Genomic DNA, 25502 nt, shown 5'->3' with positions numbered 1-25502 from the left:
AAATCAGGCCCAATCTTTTCACAGTATTATATTATCATGGTCATTATATCATATATCATCTTGTTTTTATTAACGCTGTCAAAATTATCGCGTTAACGGCGGTAATTAATTTTTTGAATTAATTGCGTTAAAATATTTAACGCATTTAACGCATGTGCAGAATGGCCCGCCCCATACATCCCACCAGTGGCAGCGCCAGGGTATGGCTGGGGTAGGCTACACCCATACCAAGAAATGGCTTAGACCCACCATGAAAAATGATGTTAAAGTAAGCAAAATAAAGTCCACCAACTCGCGGAGTAAATTGCACAGACAGCAGTTAGTAAGATTGATTTCAGTAGCCACTTGTCTGGAAATACCGAAGACCAGAAACGGTTTTGAAAACTTTTGTCACGTAGTGATCGTCTTCTCAATAGAACATCTTTGATAATGTCTTCTGGCCAATCAGAATCAAGATAACGGCGTGGTGTTGTTGCAGGAAGTCCCGACGGAGAATACTTTTGCTGTAGTACAGGGGTGCACATAACGGCCCGTCTACACTACAGGCGTCAAAAAATGCTTTCAACGCTTCGCCCATTCATTTGAATGGGGTGACGTAGGATATTTTCAAACTTCGCCGAACTGCATTGTGGGTAGCATGGCAAGGCGTTGCAAGCATCGCGAGCGTCTATCGGCGTCAAAAGTTGAACAATGTTCAACTTTTGAGGCTCGATGCTTGCTCGAAGCTGGCGTCAGCCAATCAAATCCCGTTTTTGCAATTCCCGCCAGTACAAGCGCTAGCCAATCAAACCGCGTGCAAGCTGGGAGAGCCAGACCGTAGTTCATTTCCTCATATTCCAAACGAGAAATTACGGTAGCAAATCACCCGGTTCTTTCCGACCAGAACTATTTACCGGGATACAAACCGGAGGAACCAGGCCTGGAGGGAGGTGGCAGAGACAGTGGGTGAAACTGGTAGGTTTTCGCCTGTTTGGGGGTTTTATATCCAGTTTACTTCGTTTTAACATTGCTATTGCTTTGTATGTCGGGGGCGGGAGATTCATGTGATTGGTTGTTGGTCGCGTTGCTGGCAAAAAATCGCCAAGCTTCAGACACGCCCAGCTTCAAGATTTGTTGATGCCTGTAGTGTAGACGGGCCGTTACTGGTACGCAGGTTATGTGCGTAATATGAAATGCGTACCGTCACTTGTGTCACAAAGCGCATTTGCGTACCGACATACTTGTGAAGCTTTTCCAGAAGGCGGTTAGATCACCGGACGACAGAGTCGGTCTCCGTGTGCACAGACAGGGCTGCTGTTAACGTCGGTCTGTACAACGGAATTGTGCCAAAACTACGCCAACCGGCTGCGGAGGGAGACTCCCCCCCCCCCCCCTTCACTGGAGAACTGCGCTAAAATAGCTGATCACAACGTTCACACCCTGTGGTCACGAAGTACTCCACTAGCGCCCCCCCCCCAGTCGACTTTCCTGAAGTACTCCCCCGTTGATAGAGTTCAACACACTGAATTAAGACCCCACGGTTTGATGATTGATAGGTGTGTGGGTTGTCTTTAATTTTGACACAGACATTTTTTATAATAAACATACATACTGTATGTTAAATGGATATATCCGCTTTCTTTCATTTATCTTTCCATTCCCACAACAATATACATAAAGAAATGGCATATTTTGGACATAGTTCGAATGGTGATTATTAATCATGATTAATAAATGTTTAAGCTGTGATTAATCTGATTAAAAATTGTAATCGTTTGACAGCCCTAGTGTATATATATACATGTATATGTGTATATATATATATATATATGTATATGTGTATATATATATATATATATATATATATGTATATATACATACATACATATACATATATATATATATATATACATAAACATATATATATACATACATACATAAACACATATATATATATTTTTTTAATATATTACCAAGTGGTTTCATGTACAACCCACACAAGTATCTTGCTAAATTAAGCTCTGTTGCTGGGATATCACTAGATCCTGTTACATCAGCGTAATATAAAAGTACATAACGATGTATGTGTAAATTAGCATAATTACTAGCTAGCTGCTAAGTGCCGCGGCCGCCTCGTTAATATCAAAATCCATCATAACAATCCAGTACCATGCTGTCATGAACGCGCGGTGCTGTTACGTGTACAAATTTACGTGCTTAATGTGAACGAGCCTTTAGGGGGGGCGTGGTTAAAGTTGCGCATGCTCTATGAGCGCACATACGGGTACTTCTCAGGCATGACGGGTAATCGGTGACGTTTCGCTCTCTCAAAAGTTGGGCCATTTTATCTTCATGCGCCAATGAGCAGCTCTCATAGGAATGAATGAGGCCCCGTCTCCCACGCTGTATCCAGTTCTTATTATACATCCATGGAATGCACCCCCACTCATTTTACAAGACACAAGCCCAAACCAGGTGCCATACCATCCTTGTTCTACTTTGGGTCTGACAGTTGTATGTCTATTGCACAGCTTTAAATGGCATAAGTACATCATTTTATTTGTGTCATGCTACTTCAGTGGTACAGTAAAGCTGGAACATCTCTAAAACCCAAATGACACATTAAGCAGGGTTGGTGCAGGAACATACATTTAACATTGTATTAACAAGGTCATCCAGACAATGCAAATACATATAAAAGCTAAAGGATCCACATTAGCAAGTGGATAAATGTATTCCTTTTGTCCTTCCTCTCTAACAATAGCCTGGCCAAATTAGGTAATAAAAAGCAGTTAAGCAGGCAAGGTGGAGACGGTACCATCTGTTCCGCTGCTACGTGGACAGGCATCTGGGAATCTTCTTGCCCGACGGAACAACGGACACTTGTCTGAAGGAGCGTTGACAGGCTGCAGGCGACGGGCCAGAGCAACCCTTCAGACAAGTGTGTGTTAGTGTGTGTAGGTGCCAAGTGTGAAGTCTTCTTCCTTTTATCTACAACCCGTCAACTCAATGACAATGTTTTTGTTCAAATTGAACAACCATGTACTGCTCCAGCTCTTTTATCAATGAAGCCCACTGAGGCACAGGCACACTGACCGACGCAGTCTTATGTAACAGAGATTTCAAATAGAATCAAAGTTCATTTTCTATAGCCCAATTGCACGATACACATTTGTTTCAGTGGACTTTACAGTTTAACAAAGTTGAAAGACAGTGCTAAAAGATAAATACATTGATCATAAAATAATTTTTAAAAAGCTAGAAAGAATGATTAAAGTATATTGCAATTGTATCCCAAAAAATCTCAAGGAAGAGCTACTTTTAGACATATCAAATTACATCTTACTCCTTAAAATACCCAATCTACTTGATTTATTGTCTCTTTCGCTAGCTTTCTCGCAGTTTTTCTTACTGGAAGAGGAACCTTGGGTGAGGCTAAGTGCTTCACTCTCACACAGTTTCCCAGGGAACATGGGACTTTTCTCTGGCAACAGCAAAAATAAATAATAGGATGTCTTGGACAAGGATATACTTTTGGTTGAGGTTTATATATAGCCACCTGAGGAGAGGCAGAAGTGGTGGAGAAGCGAGGGAGGGTCTGCATTGTTCCATTTGTCTGCAGTGGAAACTTTACTGTCGCTAGTGGAAGACCAAGTGAGAACCCTCTGCAAAGGCCACGCTTGATAAGGCAGTGACTGGGACCACACACACACAAAAACACACGTATACAGTATTTGTGGAAAACTGGCAAAGCCCCAGTGACAATTTCATAAACAAAGGGAAAAATCAGTGGGGAGTGGTCACACTCCCACCCAGCTGTTCACAACTCAGGCACACAGCACAGTCAACAAGAGAGCTGCAACTAACCTTTTTACTGAGAAAAAGACATCACTTTAACTGTCAAAACAAGTGCAGTGTCTTACAGTGTTTTATAAAGTATAAGAAACACATCAAAATACTGTACACTTGCATTGAGCATATTTAATGTTGGTGTAAAGATAGAGGAGGGGATATCGTCACATCTAAGCTGCTTCACCAGTTTTTGAATAAAGGTTCTTACTGTTTTGAAATACAGTATTAATCTGATGTTCCTTGTTTTGATAAAAAATCCCAGCTGTTCGGTTCTCTCATTTTCTCCAGAACTGAGGCTGAAAGTGGGAGGACAAATGATGGAGTAATTAAAGCAGACGCCAAGCTGCAACACCACAGAAGCTTTCTGAGGAGTAACACTTGAGTAACCCCCCCCCCCCACCCCGTGCAGCTGGCCCTATTTGCATCTGAGCGAAGAAAACAACATGCGTGTGTTGGATTGAGAACTGACCAGCAATGGCCATTAAATGATATTATCAGGTACTATACAAAACACATGGTCGGTATTCCACACAATTTGCTTTCTTAAGTGTAATAAATGCAAAGCTGAAACTCTTTGGAGTGCCATGTGACATAACAGGAGCTATCATGCTATTTCAGTAGTGTATTCCTGTGTTCCTACTGTTCAGCGTAAATCTTGGCTTGCCTTAAATGGGAACCAGAGGGTGTCAAACAGTCAAATAATGATGTTCATTGGGAGGGAGTTTTCCATTATGACTAAAGGCAAGTTGGTGAAATAAACCAGATATAGTTCTGAGTGATTGAAGATATACTTTTGGGCAATGTATCATTCTGATTTATGCATGAACATGCTTTTTTATTCACCAAAAACGTATATTCAGGCCAAATCATACCCAATATGTATAGAAGCACAGCAAACGGTAAAACCATCCAGGTACTCCAACCAACTGCTTGACTACAGAGCAGGAAACTCAAAAAAAGTAGAGTCATGAGCTTAGTAAATCCGTACCAGGCCCCGCTTGATGAGTTGTCCAGACCAGCAGGTAGTTTTTCAGGCTGGGGCCACGGTGGGAAGAAAAACAATGGCCTTAACTGGGAAATGTTCACCCACCGACTGTAGGGGGACCAGAGACAATAAGCACTTTCCATCAAAGGCTTAGGGTTAAATAAACACCCGTCTGCTGGATATGTGAGGCTGAGAGCATATGGGGAAAAGATCAAAAGGAACTGGGGAGAGTAGAGGTCTCTGCAGGGGATAAAGGGAGTTAAAATAGAGAGGAAGAATCCCAGCGGGAGGAGCCTTTTTCATGGGATTTATATACTAAAACACATTTAACATTTTAACTGCAACATGGTCCGGGGCATTCACGGTGAGCCAGTGGGCTTGTTGATGACGTTAAACCGGAAGGAAGTAAGGGTGAAGAAGAAGGGTCTTCTACACAAAGACACCCAAGGAAAATGTCTAACTGGAGAAACAACAAGATTTAGGAAGTTAAGTCTGTAAGGGATGACGCCAAATAGTATGACTAGTTCAAGAAACGCCAAGAGACTTGTTTGTTTCTGACCAAATTACAAATCAACTATTCAACCAGGGTGTAATACGCATCATGTCCTTCCTCCAGCAACATGTCTGACAGGGACAATCTGCTGTTCTGTGCTACATGTGTGAAAAGAAAAAACGTTGGACAATGTACAGACCTGATTCACTGGATATGTCTGTAGCTTATATCAGAGTAACATCTCAAGACTGTAACACGGTAGATTCAAATAATCGAGACAAAGGATAGATGTGTTAAAGCTTGCTAATTATAACTTTCCAATTGTAAAATGTATGTTTTGTCCACCTGGCAAAACAAGTTCATCTCAGCCTTTCTGATGTGACACTCATCATATGCCCTTAAGATATGTGAGCAAACACTTCTTTGGAAGATGGGGATATGCAAGGAGCTAATAAATAAAAGTGAAAACCTTTATTGGCAACTTTAAATCAGCAACTATTATTCCGAAACCCAAGCAATGGCGGCAAGGGGCCAGAGCTGTTAGGATGGAAATAATTTGAAAGAATAAACGAAAAGACAAAGGTTAGGGTTTGTCTTCTTGTTTTTCTCAACGTCTTACGAAAGTTTCAATTGTTGTCTTCTGGTAACAAGTAACATGACAGAATATCAAACAGTCTGTTCAAGCGAAAGCTAAAGAAACTATTTATTTCTCTGTAGGGTCATTTCCATAATCTCATCCACACATTATAATAACTATTTGAGCTTGTCAGTTGATAAAACAAGGAGATTTTGTTTGAGGGTGTGGAGGCAATAAGTGATTACATTGCAGTGTTCATGCTCAAAACTGGAGAGTTATCAAATATGGATTGCACCATAGTGAGTCAGATACCATAACTTGGGAAGATACAGTGGGGCAAAAAAGTATTTAGTCAGCCACCAATTGTGCAAGTTCTCCCACTTAAAAAGAGGAGAGAGGCCTGTAATGTTCATCCTAGGTACACTTCAACTATGAGAGACAGAATGGGGGGAAAGAATCCAGAAAATCACATTGTCTGATTTTTAAAGAATGTATTTGGAAATTATGGGGGAAAATAAGTATTTGGTCAATAACAAAAGTTAATCTCAATACTTTGTTATATACCCTTTGTTGGCAATAACAGAGGTCAAACGTTTTCTGTAAGTCTTCACAAGGTTTTCACACACTGTTGCTGGTATTTTGGCCCATTCCTCCATGCAGATCTCCTCTAGAGCAGTGATGTTTTGGGGCTGTCGCTGGGCAACACAGACTTTCAACTCCCTCCAAAGATTTTCTATGGGGTTGAGATCTAGAGACTGGCTAGGCCACTCCAGGACCTTGAAATGCTTCTTACGAAGCCACTCCTTCGTTGCCCGGGCGGTGTGTTTGGGATCATTGTCATGCTGAAAGACCCAGCCACGTTTCATCTTCAATGCCCTTGCTGATGGAAGGAGGTTGTCACTCAAAATCTCACGATACATGGCCCCATTCATTCTTTCCTTTACACGGATCAGTCGTCCTGGTCCCTTTGCAGAAAAACAGCCCCAAAGCATGATGTTACCACCCCCATGTTTCACAGTAGGTATGGTGTTCGTTGGATGCAACTCAGCATTATTTTTCCTCCAAACACGTCTAGTTGAGTTTTTACCAAAAAGTTCTATTTTGGTTTCATCTGACCATATGACATTCTCCCAATCCTCTTCTGGATAATCTAAATGCTCTCTAGCAAACTTCAGACGGGCCTGGACATGTACTGGCTTAAGCAGGGGGACACGTCTGGCACTGCAGGATTTGAGTCCCTGGCGGCGTAGTGTGTTACTGATGGTAGCCTTTGTTACTTTGGTCCCAGCTCTCTGCAGGTCATTGACTAGGTCCCCCCGTGTGGTTCTGGGATTTTTGCTCACCGTTCTTGTGATCATTTTGACCCCACGGGGTGAGATCTTGCGTGGAGCCCCAGATCGAGGGAGATTATCAGTGGTCTTGTATGTCTTCCATTTTCTAATAATTGCTCCCACAGTTGATTTCTTCACACCAAGCTGCTTACCTATTGCAGATTCAGTCTTCCCAGCCTGGTGCAGGTCTACAATTTTGTTTCTGGTGTCCTTTGACAGCTCTTTGGTCTTGGCCATAGTGGAGTTTGGAGTGTGACTGTTTGAGGTTGTGGATAACTGATAACGAGTTCAAACAGGTGCCATTAATACAGTTAACAAGTGGAGGACAGAGGAGGCTCTTAATGAAGAAGTTACAGATCTGTGAGAGCCAGAAATCTTGTTTGTTTGTAGGTGACCAAATACTTATTTTACCGAGGAATTGACCAATTAATTCATTAAAAATCCTACAATGGGATTTCCTGGATTATTTCCCCCCATTCTGTCTCTCATAGTTGAAGTGTACCTCGGATGAAAATTACAGGCCTCGCTCATCTTTTTAAGTGGGAGAACTTGCACAATTGGTGGCTGACTAAATACTTTTTTGCCCCACTGTAAGTGCAGGTTGAAGAATACAGAAGTTATCCTTTGAGTTGTAAAGAGAAAGCTCATTTCAGGGAACAGATCACTCAGAAGAGTTTCCGTTCAACAAAATTATTCAATTGCAACAAGATGGGAGATAACTAAGTGAAGATAAAGTCTGCAAAGATATGCATTCCTTTTGTCCAAACTGAACAGACACGTGATGTCTGACAATTTGATGCCTTTTCTGAACAACCCCTGTATTTGCTGGTGATAAGAGCTTTTTGGTGTAACATGTGCAGAGAGAGGTCATGCTTCTGCGACACAACGGGCCACAGTTTTTTTTATTAAGACTTTTGGCTTCTAGTATGGAGATGGGAAAACACTTCCGTCATTATTCAGTTCTAATACAGCAAAATGCATGTTTGACTGACATCATCACTACACCAGTGGTGAACCATCAGAGCCTTAAGGGTATTCAGTAGGGATGCTCTGATCAATCGGCCGCCGATCGATACCGGCCGATACTCACTCTCTGCCGATCGATCGGTGCTCTCTAAAAATGCATGACGTAAAATTATGACGTAAAATACATGACACTTGACTCTGTGCGCGGCAAAACAAGCACGCAAAAATGGCTTCACCGGTCTGGCAGTATTTTAAGTGTCCGAAAAATGACAATAACATAGCGGTATGCAACGTGTGTAGAAGAAATCCTGCAGCTCCACCCGCTGTGACGGACCGGTGAGCGGAGAAAAACACGCACTAAGAGTTAGACCTAACACACTTAGCTATTTTAACTACCTCTGGAACAAGCTAAACTAGTTATAAATATATTTATTCTTCACTGTCGGGTCACTAATTACTGGATCACTGAGCTGCATGAAATACTGACAGGCTGTCAGGAGAGAGAGAGAGAGAGAGAGAGAGAGAGAGAGAGAGAGAGAGAGAGAGAGAGAGAGAGATAGAGAGAGAGAGAGAGAGAGAGAGTAGAGAGAGAGAGAGAGAGAGAGAGAGAGAGAGAGAGAGAGAGAGAGAGAGAGGAAAAGAGAGCGCTTCCGCTCATCTCTCCCGTGTTATTATCCAAAGTTAATGTAAACTTGAATAATGTACTTAATTTGAATGTAATAATGATGTTGGTTGTTGTTTGTGGAAGCGCCAGTGAATGAGCCCTATTAACTGAGTTTTAAACATCACTTTAAATGGAAGATCCCCATAGGCCCCGCCCACTCGATCGGCCCCAAAATTGGCGATCGGAGCATCCCTAGTGTCTACAGAAGATCCAGTTGTGATAGAAACGGTTCACCACTGCACTACACATATGTTAAGTGATTTGCAATACAGAAACATAAGCGGACAGAAGTCCTGCTGTTGCTAAGCAGACTCTTTAAAAAAACACACTTCAGGTTTACAAGATAAAAGTGAGCCAAATTCCTCGGACAAACAGCGCTGACACAAGCTTAAGCACTCCACATAAACTGTGCAATGAGTTCCAGGTATGAATACCAACACTTTCATGACACGCCATTAACCGGTTAAGCCCTGAGCCTGTTTTTCAGGTCTTAGGCTCGAAAATGACATTCCCAGAACAAATGACTATATCTTCACTTGTAAAAGGGGTACATTAATCATATTTTTTCTCAAAGCAATGAGTAACTGTACAGTTGTAGCTCGTTTATGTCATTTTATGTATCAATTAACTCTCTCCATCTAGAATCGCACAACAGGAGAGTCGGTAAACGTCCGATCATCAGGGAAGCGTTTGGTCACCAGGGAACATAGCTGTTTTTTTTTTGGTTGATTTGGGTGAACTAAACCTTTAAAGGTGGAGCCGAAGTGTATTCCATGGAAACAGAATGTGATCTGATACTGCAAATCAAGCCTAAGTGCTCAACCTACAAACTTGTTAACAGCAGAAGGACATTATAATGTATGTAATAATGCACACTCTACAGCTCTAAAACCACTGGACTCAAAACACTAGACAAAAAGCCATTCCGGTATCATCATTGTCACATTGTTAAAAATTATAATCTGTTCAGCTGGGAAAATCTCAGTTTACAAAAACATCTGCTTAGTTTATAAAATCACTCGTGGGTTGGCTCTTCCTCCTCTGGCTGGCTTTATCAGCCTAAAGTCCACCTCAACCAGGGTTACTCGAGGTGCGGCTAGGGGAGACTGCACCATCCCATTTAGGAAAAGCGCATTCAGCCAGGCTGTCTTTTCATTCCACGCATCCCATCAATGGAATTCAATACCACAACCAATAAGAGAGTCCTCATCCTACTACACATTCAAGCACAGTGTTAAAAAGTGGCTCATTAATAATCAACAGTGTCAGCACTGATGTGTGGGTGTAGGTGTGTGTAGGCGTGTGTATTGTAAATGTTTTATTTATTATCATGACTTGCTCTTATCTGTATTCAGTGATGTCATCTATTGTAAATATGTACAATGGTATAACAATGTTGTGGTATTTTTATTATTGCTTTTAGGATGTCTATCACCATCTGGCAAAGGGACTATCGATGAAAACTAGCCTTTTGGCTAATTCGAGTACTTTTACATGTTTTTAATATGTTGATTAATGTACACTGTCCCTTGTTTTAACTAAATCAATTCAATTCAATACAGTATCTTATCTCAGCAGCATATCAAATACAACACAGCTTTTAGTAGAACCAGAGAGAAAGACTAACTGACGTTCTTTGTGTAAATCAAGCAATAATCAAGGTTCATGGTCAAGGTTCAAGGTTCTTTATTTGTCATACGAACAGAGCTACAGAGTAGTTATGTCGATGAAAATCTTAGGTCACAGGCTTCTCCAACAGTGCAACACAATAATACAGAAAAACAGAAAAATATAGTGCAGCAAGTAAATATTAAAAAGTAAATACAAAAAGAAAAATAGTTTAAAAAAAGTGAAGTAGTGAAATAAGAGTCTATATGCAAGCTATTGGAATGATATATTAGATAAATAGATAAATAATTATTAAGTAGCAGATGAATGTTATGGATGTTGTTTCAACAGTTCAGGTGTTTAACAGTCTTATTGCCTGTGGGATGAAACTGCCCCTGAGTCTGGTTGTTTTTGTCCGAATGCTGCCGGTAGCGCCTGCCAGACGGCAGCAGACTGAACAGTTTGTGGCTGGGGTGATGGGGGTCTTTTATAATCCGGAGGGATTTCTTCCTGAGCCGCTGGGAGTAAAGGTCCTCCATGGATGGCAGCTCCGTCCTGGTGATGTTCTGTGCAGTTTTCACCACCCTCTGTAAGGCCTTGCGATTGAGGGCGGTGCAGCTGCCGTACCAGGCCGTGATGCAGCCGGTCAGGATCCTCTCTATGGAGCCCCTGTAGAAGGTCAGGATGCTCTCTATGGAGCCCCTGTAGAAGGTCAGGATCCTCTCTATGGAGCCCCTGTAGAAGGTCAGGATCCTCTCTATGGTGCACCTGTAGGTCAGGATCCTCTCTATGGAGCCCCTGTAGAAGGTCAGGATGCTCTCTATGGAGCCCCTGTAGAAGGTCAGGATCCTCTCTATGGAGCCCCTGTAGAAGGTCAGGATCCTCTCTATGGAGCCCCTGTAGAAGGTCAGGATCCTCTCTATGGAGCCCCTGTAGAAGGTCAGGATCCTCTCTATGGTGCACCTGTAGAAGGTCAGGATGCTCTCTATGGTGCACCTGTAGAAGGTCAGGATCCTCTCTATGGAGCCCCTGTAGAAGGTCAGGATCCTCTCTATGGAGCCCCTGTAGAAGGTCAGGATCCTCTCTATGGAGCCCCTGTAGAAGGTCAGGATGCTCTCTATGGTGCACCTGTAGAAGGTCAGGATGCTCTCTATGGTGCACCTGTAGAAGGTCAGGATGCTCTCTATGGGGCACCTGTAGAAGTTGCAGAGTATCCTGGAGTCCATGTTGAACCTCCTCAGCCTGCGGAGGAAGAAGAGCCGCTGTTGAGCTGTTTTGGTGATGGTGGTGGTGTGAAGAGTCCATGTCAGGTCCTCAGTGATGTGGATACCGAGGAACCTGAAGCTGCTGACTCGCTCCACGTAGTCCCATTGATGGCGATGGGGGCGTGTCCCTCTCCCTGCTGCTTCCTGTAATCCACGATCAGCTCCTTTGTTTTGCTGCCGTTGAGATGGAGGTTATTTTCTACCTCCTCTCTGTACGCCGTCTCGTCGCCGTCTGTGATCTGGCCGATGACGGTCGTGTCGTCAGCAAACTTCACGATGGTGTTGGATAGGGATCGACCGATATGGCTTTTTCAAGGCCGATACCGATACCGATTATTAGTAATCAAGGAGACCGATAACCAATATTTGGAACCGATATACATTTGCAGTAAAATCAGAAAATCTTGGTGTCAAAATGTAGAATAACACAACTTCTTTGAAATGCCTTTTTATGTTTAATGAACTTTTCAACATCTTAAAACTGGTTTCCTCTCTGTGACCCTGAGTAAAGTAAATGCCGGTACTCAGCCACCGGCCGCCGGCGGCACGTCATGACGGCCCGGACTGGCCATCGGGAGGACCTGGCCTGTTAAGTGGCCTGCTGGCCTGAGGATTTTTTTTATACGTATGTATTGTGAATGCAAGGCTGCGCAAATGTGGGTCTGACTCTGCCTCACAGAGGGTGACTGGCTGTCTACATGATGTGGTCTGCCGACATGGCCACTTTCATACAGATCATACTAATGCCCTTGATTGGTCCCAGATAGTTAACTGGTTGTACAAATAATTTCACTGTGAAATCGTCATTTACTGCTTATATGTCCAGAAAACACAGAGCATGTTCTGTTGATAGCATAAATGACATGTACAGGGAAGCCATTTCTAAAATTGTTTTGTGAAATGTTTCAGGAAGACAAGTCTTGTTTTAATTTAGTTTGAATTGTGTTTTTCATCTTCTTTTTTAGGACGATCCTGCTATTCTGCAAGGCGAGTCATGCCGAGTGTGGATCGAAACATCGTACATGACAACATCCTCTCCTTGGTTTCTGCCCTGTGCATGATGTTTGGGAGCTATTATTGCTTTAACATCGCCTACCCGTCAGAGCTGGCATCCACCCTAGAGTTTGTCCAGAGGTATGTGTTTTTTGGGATTGGCTTTATCCAACAATTTATTTTATTAAACTGCAACAAATCTAAAGCAGCTGCTTCAGTGAATTGGGGGTTAAGATAATTGTCATTTTACCTTTTTATTATAAGTGGCTTCAAAATAATAATAATAATAATAATAATAATAATAACAACAATAACATTGATGTGAAGTTTTTTTGTTGTTAGGCAAGCTATTTTATTATTAATTCAGTTGTTTGTTTGTATTTTATTTTAAGGTGTTTTTTCTCCATCAAGAAAAACCCAGAGAAGGGCACCAAAGTGGAGAAGACACGCACATCCCATCTTCAGGTGAACCCGAGAGTCCTCACCTTGATTAAGGAACTTTCGGATCATGAGTGGCGTGATGTCTGAATATGGACAGTAAGATTAATGGCATGTGGTGATGTGCCCAACTTAAAGTTTGATTATTTGTTTCAGCTTAAGAAGCAAGCACAAGTTTAAGACAAAATTGTTGATGTTTGTATTAGGGCCGCACGATATCAGAAAAAATTGCATATTGTTCTTGAATATCGCAATAACAATATTACTTGCTGCAAATAAACTCAGTTTTGCCTTTGAGTATACTGCTAAATTACAACACAGTGAGTTAAAAATGTTTTCAGGACATTATTTCCAACATTGTTTTATGAAATTAATTATACATTGAACTGAACACAAAAGAAACCAATAAAAAAGAAAATCGTAGTTAAAATTTGAAGTGCCGTTTTTTTTTTAACTAATTCAAAAAATGCAATACCGCAGTGTTTTTGCGATGTTTTTATCTTGCAAATGATACTGCGATGACGATAAACTGATATTGTGCAGCCTTAGTTTGTATGCAATGTTTTGAATTGTATTACGTACCTCAATTTGAAGAACATGTTTGAATGTATTGGTACATTTGTTCTATTCTAATAAGACATGTTTAAAAGGGGTGACAATTCTTACATTTATTCATAAAAAAAGAACCTCTTAATTGTCTGTAAGACATTTTTAGGAGAAAAAACATTTGCCATCTATTTTTCTTTCTTTCTCTCGTCTTGGTTTCTTTCCCTCTTTCTCTAAATCTTTTCTCTTTCAATTCCATTACAATGATCACATATGTCACATGTTGTCTATTCTAATGTTTGTAAAGTAGATATTACCAATATGTATGTTGAGAAATGACGGATGTTTTTGATCACTGCTTTGAGTAGTAATACATTCTTGGAAAGGCAAGTTCTTGTTGGAATTGTTCAACTTTTAATACAGTGGCTCTTGAGATTTATCTCGCTTTTCATTTTCAATTGTAAGTGCTTAATCTGTGTACCCTGGATTACATTCTTCACATTTCTGGTAATAGTCAAACATATATATACGAAGGCAGTGTAGTTTAAATTAAATCTTTCAATCTGTATAGGAACAACTTTTTGTTTCCACCGAGCAATAACCCTTACAGGCGGCTTTACACTATATATTTGAGATTGATATTCATAGAACAGTTTTTTTCTGCATTTTAATTGTAATAAATACATTTTAATTGCAGTATTTAGATGTTGCTTTCACCGTAAAACTCGTCATTACTACGGCAAAATACACTAAATTATACACAACTTTTGATTACAATTTGCGGGAAAATTCAGTTAAATGACAGCATTATACTGATGCTTTTACAGTTAAAGTGTTATTTGTTTGGTATTTTTCTGTAAAATTGAATGGGATTCAATGTACAATAGACGACAACTGCATGTAAATCGTACTGAAATAATCAGTTAAGTAGCAACGTGATCATGCTAATTCAGCAGAAAAGGGCAGTTGAAATTACAGATTTAAAATGTAAATTACAACAGTTTTAAACTGTAAAATGTACACGTTGTTCTGTAAAGTTGTTTACAGTTTACTGTATTTTTTACATCATTATTCTGGCAACCAAGCTGCCAGGTTTTTTCCGTAAAAACAACGGGTTGTTTTTTTACAGTGTACTAAAACTTGTTCTGAACTTCTGATATTTGAGTCTCACTCATTTAGTAGTCCCAATTCAGCAGCACCAGATTGTGCTGCAGAAAGCAGAGTTGCTGCGAGGCTCCACTAGCAGCCGTCATAGTCCCAGTCGTCCCAGCGCGTCACAGTCTCTCCGCTGCGAGACGCTACCCGCCCCCCGGTCCCTTTGTAACTGGGAAACTGATAGTATTGGATCATAAGATCGTGGTGTTTTTGCAACTTCAGCATAGGGGATTGGGATGTTTATTGAACTTCGGCTTTCAACTGATTTACCTTCGTAACACCGCTCACTGCTGCTGCTAGCCTCTGTCTGTGTCTGCGTTCTTCGCACCTGCCTGTAATCTGAGAAGGTCCCGCCTCTCTGGCTGGCTGCAGCCCGGAAAATCTTCAGTGTTGATTGACACTTCAGTAATCAGATAGCGCTGTGGGCGGGACATTGCTCGTAAACAGTGGTGACTGCAGCCAGAGAAACGGCCGCATCAGAGCAAAAGTTGTATCGGCAATTTGATTAAAAAAAGGCTGATACCGATAATCTGTAAAATGCGGAATATCGGCCTCGATAATTGGCCAGGCCGATAATCGGTCGACCCCTAGTGTTGGAGCTGTGTATGGCCACGCAGTCATGAGTGAACAGGGAGTAGAGGAGAGGGCTGAGCACACAGCCTTGAGGGGCTCCGGTGTTGAGGATCAGGGTGGAGGATGTGATGTTTCCCACACGCACTGCCTGGGGTCTGCCCGTCAGGAAGTTCAGGATCCAGTCACAGAGGGCATTGTTGAGCTCGAGGTCTCTGAGCTTGATGATTTTATTTTATTTTTATTTGAAAGGGCAGTGTGGATGGTGAGAGATATGGCGTCGTCTGTATAATAATGAATGAACTAATCTGAAATACACTCAACATCCAATAACCACACCTCTTCAATCCTCAAATGCAATGAATGTCGAAGCAGCCAGACATGTCAGGACTTGGAGCTAATTTTTGGGAAATACTACTGATACATAGTAGGGGTGTAACGGTACACGTGTGTACCGAAGTGTACCGAACAAATATAACGTTAAAGGTAAAAAATTGAGAACTTGAACAACTTTTTGGAAGTAATCTCAGGTGCTGCGTCGCAGCATTCAGAGTAATTTGCTCACATTGGGTTCAACGCGTCATAGAGCGAGCAAGTCATTTCATTGGACGAGTAGCATACTATGAGAGCTGGTCACAGGAATGCATTCAAATGTAGTCAGTAATTTGAGGAACTGTCGAAATGGCGAACGCAGATAAAGTTGAGCTGGAAAATCCTCCAGCATCATTGAAGTCTCCGGTTTGGGAACATTTTGGTTTCGCAGTTACGTACAAGGATGACGGACAAAGACAGGTGGACCGAACCAAAGCTGTTTGTCGGCATTGTTCAACTAACATTGGTTACGCGGCTGGCAATACATCAAACTTGCACACTCATTTGAAAAGGCATCACCCGAACGTGAATATCACCTGTACCAAAAGAAAAAAGACTGAAGTGCAAACCCAACTCCCACTAGCATTTAAGCCTCCACCACTCGCAGAGAGTTCAGACCGAGACAAAGCTATTACAAACGCCAAGTATCCTTATGTTGCCATGTTAGCAAAGCGCTACCTGGCTGTATCTGCTACCTCTGTCCCTAGAGAGGGTTTTCTCCACATCAGGAGACATTGTTAGTGCCAGCAGATCTGCCCTTTCGGCAAGCAATGTGGACAAGTTAATTTCTCTTTAAAAAAACATGAAAATACAATGACAAGCAAGTCATAATGTCAAACTGGCTGCTTAGGTACTAGTACAGTACAGTTAAAATACAGATTCTTTCAGTTCATCGAAATGCTGCACCTTAATGTTTCTTTTATTATATGTTGTATTTATTTGAGTAAATACATTATTCAGTTTAAAAATAATTTAAAAAACCCAAAAAATATTTCATGTTTTGTGATGCTGTACCGAAAACGTACCGAACCGTGACCTAAAAACCGAGGTACGTACCGAACCGAAATGTTTGTGAACCGCTATACCCCTAATACATAGACAACTCCCTCAAGTAACTTCTCTCTGGGTGTCAACTAACATTCCTCATGTACGGATGTGCAATTGCTGCTGAAGCCTCATGGGCCCCAGGCAGCATGGCTCCAACAGAGACTATCAGTAAGAATCAAATAATATACCTAAATAGTAGTTTAACGTCCTCTTTGTTTTTGCGTCTGACTTTGAAATGCAAATTACTACAGCTATATATATATTATACCTCTTGTACTTGAAAGGCCCTGTTAGTCAACTAATTGGTACATTTTGTGCAAGACAACTGTTTTTTTGTCTCTTGGTCATTTTTTATGCTTTTTCACACCGACTGACTCATTTCCCAGAAAATTATGAGCACATTGGTGATCAACACAAGACGTAAAGTGGCGTGCTTGTCAGATTCGTTTGTAAAATGTTACAGATCAATCTCATCAATCAAATTGTTTTAAGTAGACTAAGAAAGTCTAATACAGGCCCTTCAATGTGCCTCAAGGACAACAACCAGATATAGAAAACAAGCAGACATAATAATTTGATGCTTCAATTGCATCAGTTTGATTGTTCTGTGTGCATTTCAATGGGTACTGAACCCCCACTGTTGTGTCTTCTGTGAATCTTATGAATGAGTCCTCTTCAGTACGATGGGTGCTGGGTGTCCCCCTCTGGCTTTCCCATCCTGGATATTTATGGCTCTTGGATTGAACCCAAGATTCGCTTGTCGACACTCCCACCCTTATCCCAGTTCCTTATCTGGGCCCAACGGGGCCTGGCTGGTTATTGTCCCGCTCTGCTCACACATCAATTATCAAATCCTCCTGAGCAGGGGTCAATGAACTCTGGAAAAAGTTGGCCGTGTCGACCCACAGTAAAGTCCCTGTCTCATGTTATATGTCTTTAGATTCACATATATGTCTGCGAGTGCGTCATTTCCCCTGAGAGACCCACACTATAAACCTTCCTGTCTGGTTCAGTGAGTGACTGCGTATTTTACCTGACAGGGGGAACTGACGGGGGGACCTGACGGGGGGTACCTGGCGGGGGGGACTTGACGGGGGGGACCTGACGGGGGGACCTGATGGGGGGACTGACGGGGGGACCTGATGTTTGTTTACTGTCCTGGCTTCACGGCCGCACACCATTTACGTCACAGCCAGGCATGAGTTAGGGAGCGCTGGATTTGTGAAAAACTCCCCTCTTCCTAAACCACTAATACCACAGTACTGGCAAAACGGGAGGAGCCGAGTGAAAAACAAGCGCCCGTCATCCCAATCCACCCACACCGCAGTATTTTTTTCTTTTTTTGTACCCAAAAAATATATTGTATATTATCGGGGCTATTAATACTGGTATCGGGTTTATCGGGATGACGTCATAATTCCTAATATCGGACCGGTAATTATCGGGCCGATAATTATCGTGCACCACTAGTTATAATGGCCATTATACAGTGCATCATGCCAAATCTACAAACACGCCATTAATGCTTAGTGTATGATCTAAGATTGTAACACTCGTGAGATTGTACCACAGAGGTGTCGTTCTAAAAATGAAAGCCTTTGCTTCAGCTTGTCGATCTAACACACAATGACCGGCAGTTACAAGGTAAACCTCTAATCATTTTGCAATACTATAAAATGTTATGCCATCTACCGTTTTTACTTTGTTAAACAATCATATATTAAGGGAATATAAAAACGAATTGTGATGTAACTAACTAAAAATGCATGTTTAAATGTGAAATGTGTAACAGTTTTACCGAAATCCAGGCCTACACATCAAATAAGTGTAGAACTTATACTATCCTTCATAACAATTCATTGTTAGATGTATAACTGTCCCTGTAGGAAGCTAGACACTGGGAAAGAATATGTTGTACTTACAATTCTGACTTTTTGTCGCTTGCTGGAGGCGACTTTCAGCCCTTTTACAACATACTTTCCTTTTGAAACACTAATGCTGTATTATGACAGGACGGGGGGAAAACCGAAATAGCATCATCTGATCTTTCTTTTTATAAACTTTTCCACTCCTGCAGCAACACACTGGAACAGACTTTGGCAGAGGAAGAAACACAAACTCAAGCAGTCAGATGAAGTATTTAGTCACAGTCTCGGCCGTTCAGCTTCTCCTCATAAAACTAAAAAGCCGGACACAGAGAATAAATGTGATATTAGAAATAAAGACACCCATTGTTTCCTCCATGCTAACCACAATGTCTGGTATCACATATTTGCAACATATAAATACACATCCTGGATGCTCAATTACATTGTTCAGTTAGGGAATTCACTAGCATGTGACTAAAGGCTAAATATAGCCTCTATGCTGGCTGCAGTAACTTCTTCACATGTTTACAGGGAAAATACAACTGTACTGCTCCTCAATGAGATGCAGAGGAGTACTTTTGGTATAACCTCTCAAATACTTCCCAATCATACACACACACACACACACACACACACACACACACACTGTGAAATGTTCATTGAAAACTAAATAATGGAAGCAGTTATATGCATTGCTTCCAGGTTTGAGGACAATGAGTCAGAAAGGTATTTTTTGCTGCTCTGTGCTATATTTAGTGGTGTAAATATGGCAGCTCTGGGGGTCCGTGCTGTGAAAGCCTGAGCTAATGAGCTGTCAGTGGACAGGGGAAGGAGACACATGATGACAAATAAGTTGGAAACCCACACTAAGGGACTATTCATATAAATCTATTGCCTCAACATATAGGTATCTTGGCTTGGTCCAAAAAGAGGTGCATGTAATCAAAAACAGTGGTTGTAATCAATGAAAGACACCGGCCAATGACCAGTTTGTATTGAAATGAAAGAACTGGAGAATGAAAGCCAACATTAGGATAATATGCTGATCCCTGGAAAGCAGAGCAAACACATAAGCTTACATCGTTGGGAATAAAAACTGGCAGTAGAGTTGGCGTGTGTCAGATTGTAATCATATTTTCGGCTAATCCAAAGCCTTCCATTGGAAAATCTCCTGGTTTCATGATATGATCTCTGTCAACAAGCCAGAGTCAGTTACCACCAGAGATCCCTATCACCGTCCCCAATAAGTGGTCTGTTCTTCATTTTCTACAATTTCAAAATCAGGCTTTATTTTTCACTTTTTTCAACATTCATAATGAGCAGCCTTTTCCTGTCATATTTACAATAATCCTAAAACTTCTCCATGATTAACTCGTGTCACACAGGGGGTGTCAAAATAACTGTGAATGACTTATTATTTTTGGGTGCTACAATATGTAAAAAAATACATAATTTTTAATGCTTAAATAATCAGTTAAGCATTACCTGCACAGGCTTGTCTGAAATGTACATTCTCAGGGTTAGAGTTAAGAAATACTTTAAACGTCCAAACTTTCCTTTTAAAGAGTCATTTCCTGTTACTGGTTTGTTGATACAGCAGATTACCCTGACACTATACCTCCATCCTCTCTCAAAACAAGACCTACACCTCAGGCGTCATGGTGCTGTTATTTGGTGACACCTTAGTCCATCCAGCAGGGTTTCCACCTGAACAAACAAACCGCAGGCCAAAGGGAAACACTCCCTGAACATGTTGCCCACATTCTGCCAAGAGTTTTCACTGAGAGTTCAACTGGGTTAACTAATGTAGAGACTCCATCATCCCCTACACTGTGCTACAAGTTGGTGCAATTTAAATGATGTCCTGAATATGGCTGCGCAATTCATTGAAATCGCAATACGGGCTAGTGCAATATTCAAATTGCAGGAAACACACATTTGTTACTGAACTAAGGATTGTGCTGCTTCATAGATACACTGGCTTACAAATATTATTTTACAGACCAAATCAAATATATTTGTTTGGTAAGAATGCTCATTAAAACAATGATCATAAAATAATAACTTTAAAATGTTCAGTTGAAATTGCCGCCAACATTGAAAAAATACATGAAATGCTATTGTACTGTAGCTGTTAATTATTTTCTTCATTTATGTGTGCCTAAAATATAAAAATACAATACATTTGTGGCAGCTTTTCCCCTATATCATTTTTAGTATATCGTATTTTGAATGATAATGAAGATAATGGTCCAAAATGATTAACCCCTTCAATACTGTGAATCAAGTCGGAATTGCAATATCAGTCGAAATAATCTAAATTAGTATTTTTATCCATATCGTGCGGCCGCAGTCCTGACTTATAAAGAGTGATTCACTTTTACTATGTGCACTTGCATTCTCAATCTCTTTTAGTCTTGTTCTCTGTGATGGCCTTTAGCAGGCAACTGACAACAATTGAAAGTTCAGCAAAATCATTATTAAGCTTCATCCATCTATGGTGAACTGTGTTCTACAGGCTGAACCTGTGAGACTCCCACAGTGCGTTCCCACTGTGTCTCCAGGATGGGAGCGGATAGCAAGTTCAAGCCTGGGGGAGTAAGTATCCTAAGACTTGGGAGGACTTCATGTATACTGATGATAATGCATGTTTAAGCTCCATCTTCACATGCAGGCAGTTTTGCACGTGTCTGTTTCAGCACAAAGTCAACATTATTTCATCTGAAGCTCTAGAAGTTTCCAATGTTTTTGTGTCCAAGTGACCTATGGGGTGACCTATGGGGACAACACATTTTGTAATGAGTTCAGCACTGAGTGAAAGTGCGAGCAGGCATCTCCAAAACAGACAATGTATTGCTTCCGGGGAATTAAGCAGCGTCCACTATAATTGCTTGTTTTTGCCACAGATGGAACAGAATAATATTATAAAAGTGTACAACAACATCATTGAAAGACCCTACAAGCGAAATGTGGAATCTGCAAGGCTGCATGCTGCTCTATTTAATTAGGTTACCATTAAAAACCTAAGGCCCTGTGTCTTCATAGCATCTTCTTTTGGTAAAGCACGGGGCAGAGCCTGCTCCGAGTTTCATCCGACAAGGAGAATAATCCACATCTGACGATAACGTTACTACACTCAGCGAGTTCAGGGCCCGCTCAGCCGATCTGCCCAAACAAATGAGTTTTTGGTTGTTTAATTGATATTAAACATCTGAGACACAAGCTTCTCCTACAATTTCAGGACATCACCAGCGCTTTTCTGAAAAGTTGAGATGTTTTCCCCTTCAAGTGCTCGGAAGCAGCCACAAGAGAACGTGGAGCGCTCAGAAAAAACACGCTGGGTGCAGCATTTTGCCTCGGTGGCCCCATGCGATGGCATACGCTCTCACCTCGTTGCAGTTGAAAAAAGGACGCAGGCACTATTCTGACACAGAACCTAGCCCTGTTTCTAGACTGCCCAAACAACGCACTGAAAGTAAAGTAGCTAACACATAAGCCAGCTGTCATCGGGAGGGGGGGACTTTACTTTAGAAACACAGGGAGAGTTAGCATGAGATACTCACAAAAAGCTAATAATGGTTTACTCTTGATGGCTGTTTCATAAATGGAATGCTTGCGGTCATAATGAGATTCCCTGAGGATGGCTGAGAGAGCTAACAGAATAAGAGTTGAACGTGAGGAGGACTGTTTGTCTTTCACATTAAATGTTGTTTAAATAATATCTCATAACTGGAGTCAGAGAAAATTATAATTTGCTAAAGGACATTGCTGACTGCAGAAAAGACGATTTCAAAGGATCCGTTTTAATTACAGGCTAAATGCGTGTATTTGAAAATCAGAACTATGGATTGTTTTCCGTTGAAAGTAGCGGGGGAAAGGCACATTTAACTGCAACAACAGTACTGTGTCACTGTCAATTATAAATACGTTTGTGGTACAACAGTAGCTACTGAGCTAGCTTCTACTTTCTTGTGGAAGATTAAACATAACTTGACAAAGAAATGAATCTTTAAATAACATATGTGTATGTTGGATTTAATAACAAGCCATGTTATCCCGTTTATACTTAGGTCACCTATACCTTCGAGGGAAAAACTCTGTGTATAATTTACATGAAATGCTTTAATCAATTCTTGCAGAGTAGCTGTCCTTGTTCAAATACACCACAACTGCATGTTGAGGCTGTAAAGAGTGGGTTTACATGTGTAAGAGCTGTGAACACGGAGTCTGGAGCGACGTCACTTGATTTGCAATAAGCTAAGTAAACAGCATATTTTCCATTCAGAGATGAAACTCTAGATGATATGGGGATATACCATCAGCCTTAGAAGGCTTGATGCATTTCATATGGGACCTTAAAGGATTCAGGCTCTGCCGTCATGACAAGACTTATCTACAATGGACCTAATGGCGGAAAAAGCCTTAAAAGCCATAAATAAAGAATTGATAGAACTCACACATACATCATAAGGGATGTCAACACAATACAGACCAAAGATAACTTTATATATGAGCATAAATACGACAAAAACATGCTCTAATGCACATTTTGGCTCCGTCTGAGAAGTCTGGTGAAGAAAAAAAGATCCACAAGACACCAAAAGCATGCTGCTTTTGAGAGAGAGAGGCAGGCTATTAATAGGCTTACTCCAGCGAGGGAGACGCTCTTCCCTCATGTTTTGGATCAGCTCTTCACACGGGTGAAGGGAGGGAGGAAGAGGGGGACTCTGTATTGACAAAATACTGAAAGTGACACAAGAGCATTTGGACTTGAAACATTTAATAGTAACACTTAGTTTCCACTATATTTTAGTATCATTAGGTACCAAGTTACAGCCTGACATAAAAAGCAAGGAGTCCAAATGCATGATAACAACCTGAGATATCATTCAACAACCTGCACAGACACTCCCTAAGAGCCCCGACACACCTATTTTTCCACAGAGTATGCCTTTGCTTTCTTCGGCAAAGCAAAGTTGCTTTATCTAGAGTAAATATTTAATTGTGGCTTGTTCTCATAAAGATGCAATAGTTTATGTACACAGTCTACTTTAGAAAATACCCTACTCTTGTATATGGAAATGTTGCAGGGCAGCCCTGTCATCAATTCACGAAATATAAAGGGTGTCAAACATGACCTGTGTAGCAGGTAACATCTCCGGTGATGCAGTGAAAAGCAAACATATTCATTCTAGCAAGCAACCACACATATAAATACACTTATTTTAGACCTTTACAGTGGTGCATTTGGGATTTCTAAGAAAAACTCATTTGACTTACATAAGTTTGGTTTTACTTGCAGATGCACACTAAAAAGGTGGGTGTCCTCTGCATACTAGGTAGGCTATACTGTTTACTGCATTTGGTATGCAGTAGTGTTTACCTTTGCCCAACATTGGATCATAGAACATTAGGACTATACTGCAGCATAAGGCAATGATCAATACTCATGAGAGAAATAATGGGGCATTGCATACCTTTAACGCATACACATATTTGTTTATATGGATGTGTGAGGCCCATGTGTTAGTGCGTGGCGGGTTTATGTTTGGGCTGCCGACCTGACACACACCACGAGTCGTGACCAGTTGAGACGTTATTTAAGCATAACGTGAAGACGGCCGAATGGAAAAATAAAATAAACACACAACATTGAACAGACAACAGTGAAAGACAACGTGTATCAAGGGAACACTCACATCCTCGAACAATGACCCGACGTTGGCTGTCACCAGCAGTATTCCTGTTCCCTGCGCTGCTGTCAGCTTCCCTGCCATAATGCTCTCTCGCAGGTGGGTCTCGTACAGTAGACTTTATAGGAAAGGAGCGGAGTGAAAAATAAAAACAGAAGCCCGGAGAATGTCTCACAAAACTGGTTATAACGCGGGGAATCTGCTGCTGAATCCGGGGTTCATGCGGCTCGGCTGGAGCATATTTTTCAGCAGTGGCCGTGCATCTACTCGGAGTTGCTTTGCAGTGTAAGGTCCGTCGGCGGTTAGCTTCTAATGCTACTTTTTCATCTTCAGAGCCATCGTAAAAGTTTCCGTTTTAATCCAAGGCGAGTGCACGAGGGCTCTGGTTCACATCAGCGACGAGTGTTTCCCTTAGCTTTCGTACAGTGTAAAAGTCTCCCTCCGAAAGCAGGACACTCTGCCAGGACCATTGCCTTCACTGTTTGGAGAGGATAGGCTGGAGTCCTTCACTGCTCTGACGTCACTGTGCCAATGGAAACACGGGCTGTCTTAAAGGGCCAGCGCACCGTAAATACCGCAGCTCTGTGACTAACGCCACTGTGCCCATTATCGGACACAACTGGACTGCCCCATGGTGAGCGTTTGTCTTTTTAAGCATGTCCACCGCAATTTCTGATTGTTTTAAGATTACATAACTGATCAACTATTTCCATTGTTCTTTATAATCTATCAAAACATTTATAGATAAAAGCAAGATATGTAAAGCAATGGGACAAGATGTATGTGAAACATGTTGATTTCCATTATAGTCTGTTTGTAGTGCAAGTATTGACCAATCACATATTTGTGGGCTTCGGTTACATGCAGATAAACAGTCGTTGTTAGGAGTAAATTAAGAATTAGCCAAAATGCAACCAATCTTCTATTTCTCTGACCAGGACTAAGCTTTTTCTCAGCGGTAAACTGAATGGAAGGTGTCTACTTGCATTAGACGTCATATCTCTAAGTATATTTGTGGACCCTGGCGCCAGGATTTGTTGACTGAATGTTTTTAATGAAAGAAAATGTATTGGATTTTATCCAAGCAGCAACCTCCTAAA

The 25502-nt window shown here is 41.3% G+C and overlaps 1 protein-coding gene across 2 annotated transcripts in view; it reads right to left on the bottom strand.

Moving 5' to 3' along the window:
- The window catches only part of LOC117550918 (inositol polyphosphate-5-phosphatase A), a 193067-nt gene extending 168161 nt beyond the window's left edge, over positions 1–24906 (bottom strand). For both annotated transcript variants that reach the window (XM_034223527.1, XM_034223519.1), the window contains exon 1: positions 24409–24906. In XM_034223527.1, coding sequence (XP_034079418.1) covers positions 24409–24486 — 78 coding nt within the window. In that variant the 5' untranslated portion in view covers positions 24487–24906. The remainder of the gene's footprint in view (positions 1–24408) is intronic.
- Between the last annotated feature and the right edge of the window lie 596 nt (positions 24907–25502).

Source organism: Gymnodraco acuticeps, unplaced genomic scaffold (genome assembly GCF_902827175.1).
Source record: "Gymnodraco acuticeps unplaced genomic scaffold, fGymAcu1.1, whole genome shotgun sequence".
Taxonomy (NCBI): domain Eukaryota; kingdom Metazoa; phylum Chordata; class Actinopteri; order Perciformes; family Bathydraconidae; genus Gymnodraco; species Gymnodraco acuticeps.
The sequence above is the reverse complement of the archived record's forward strand: the minus strand, read 5'-3'. Positions and strand labels throughout refer to the sequence as shown.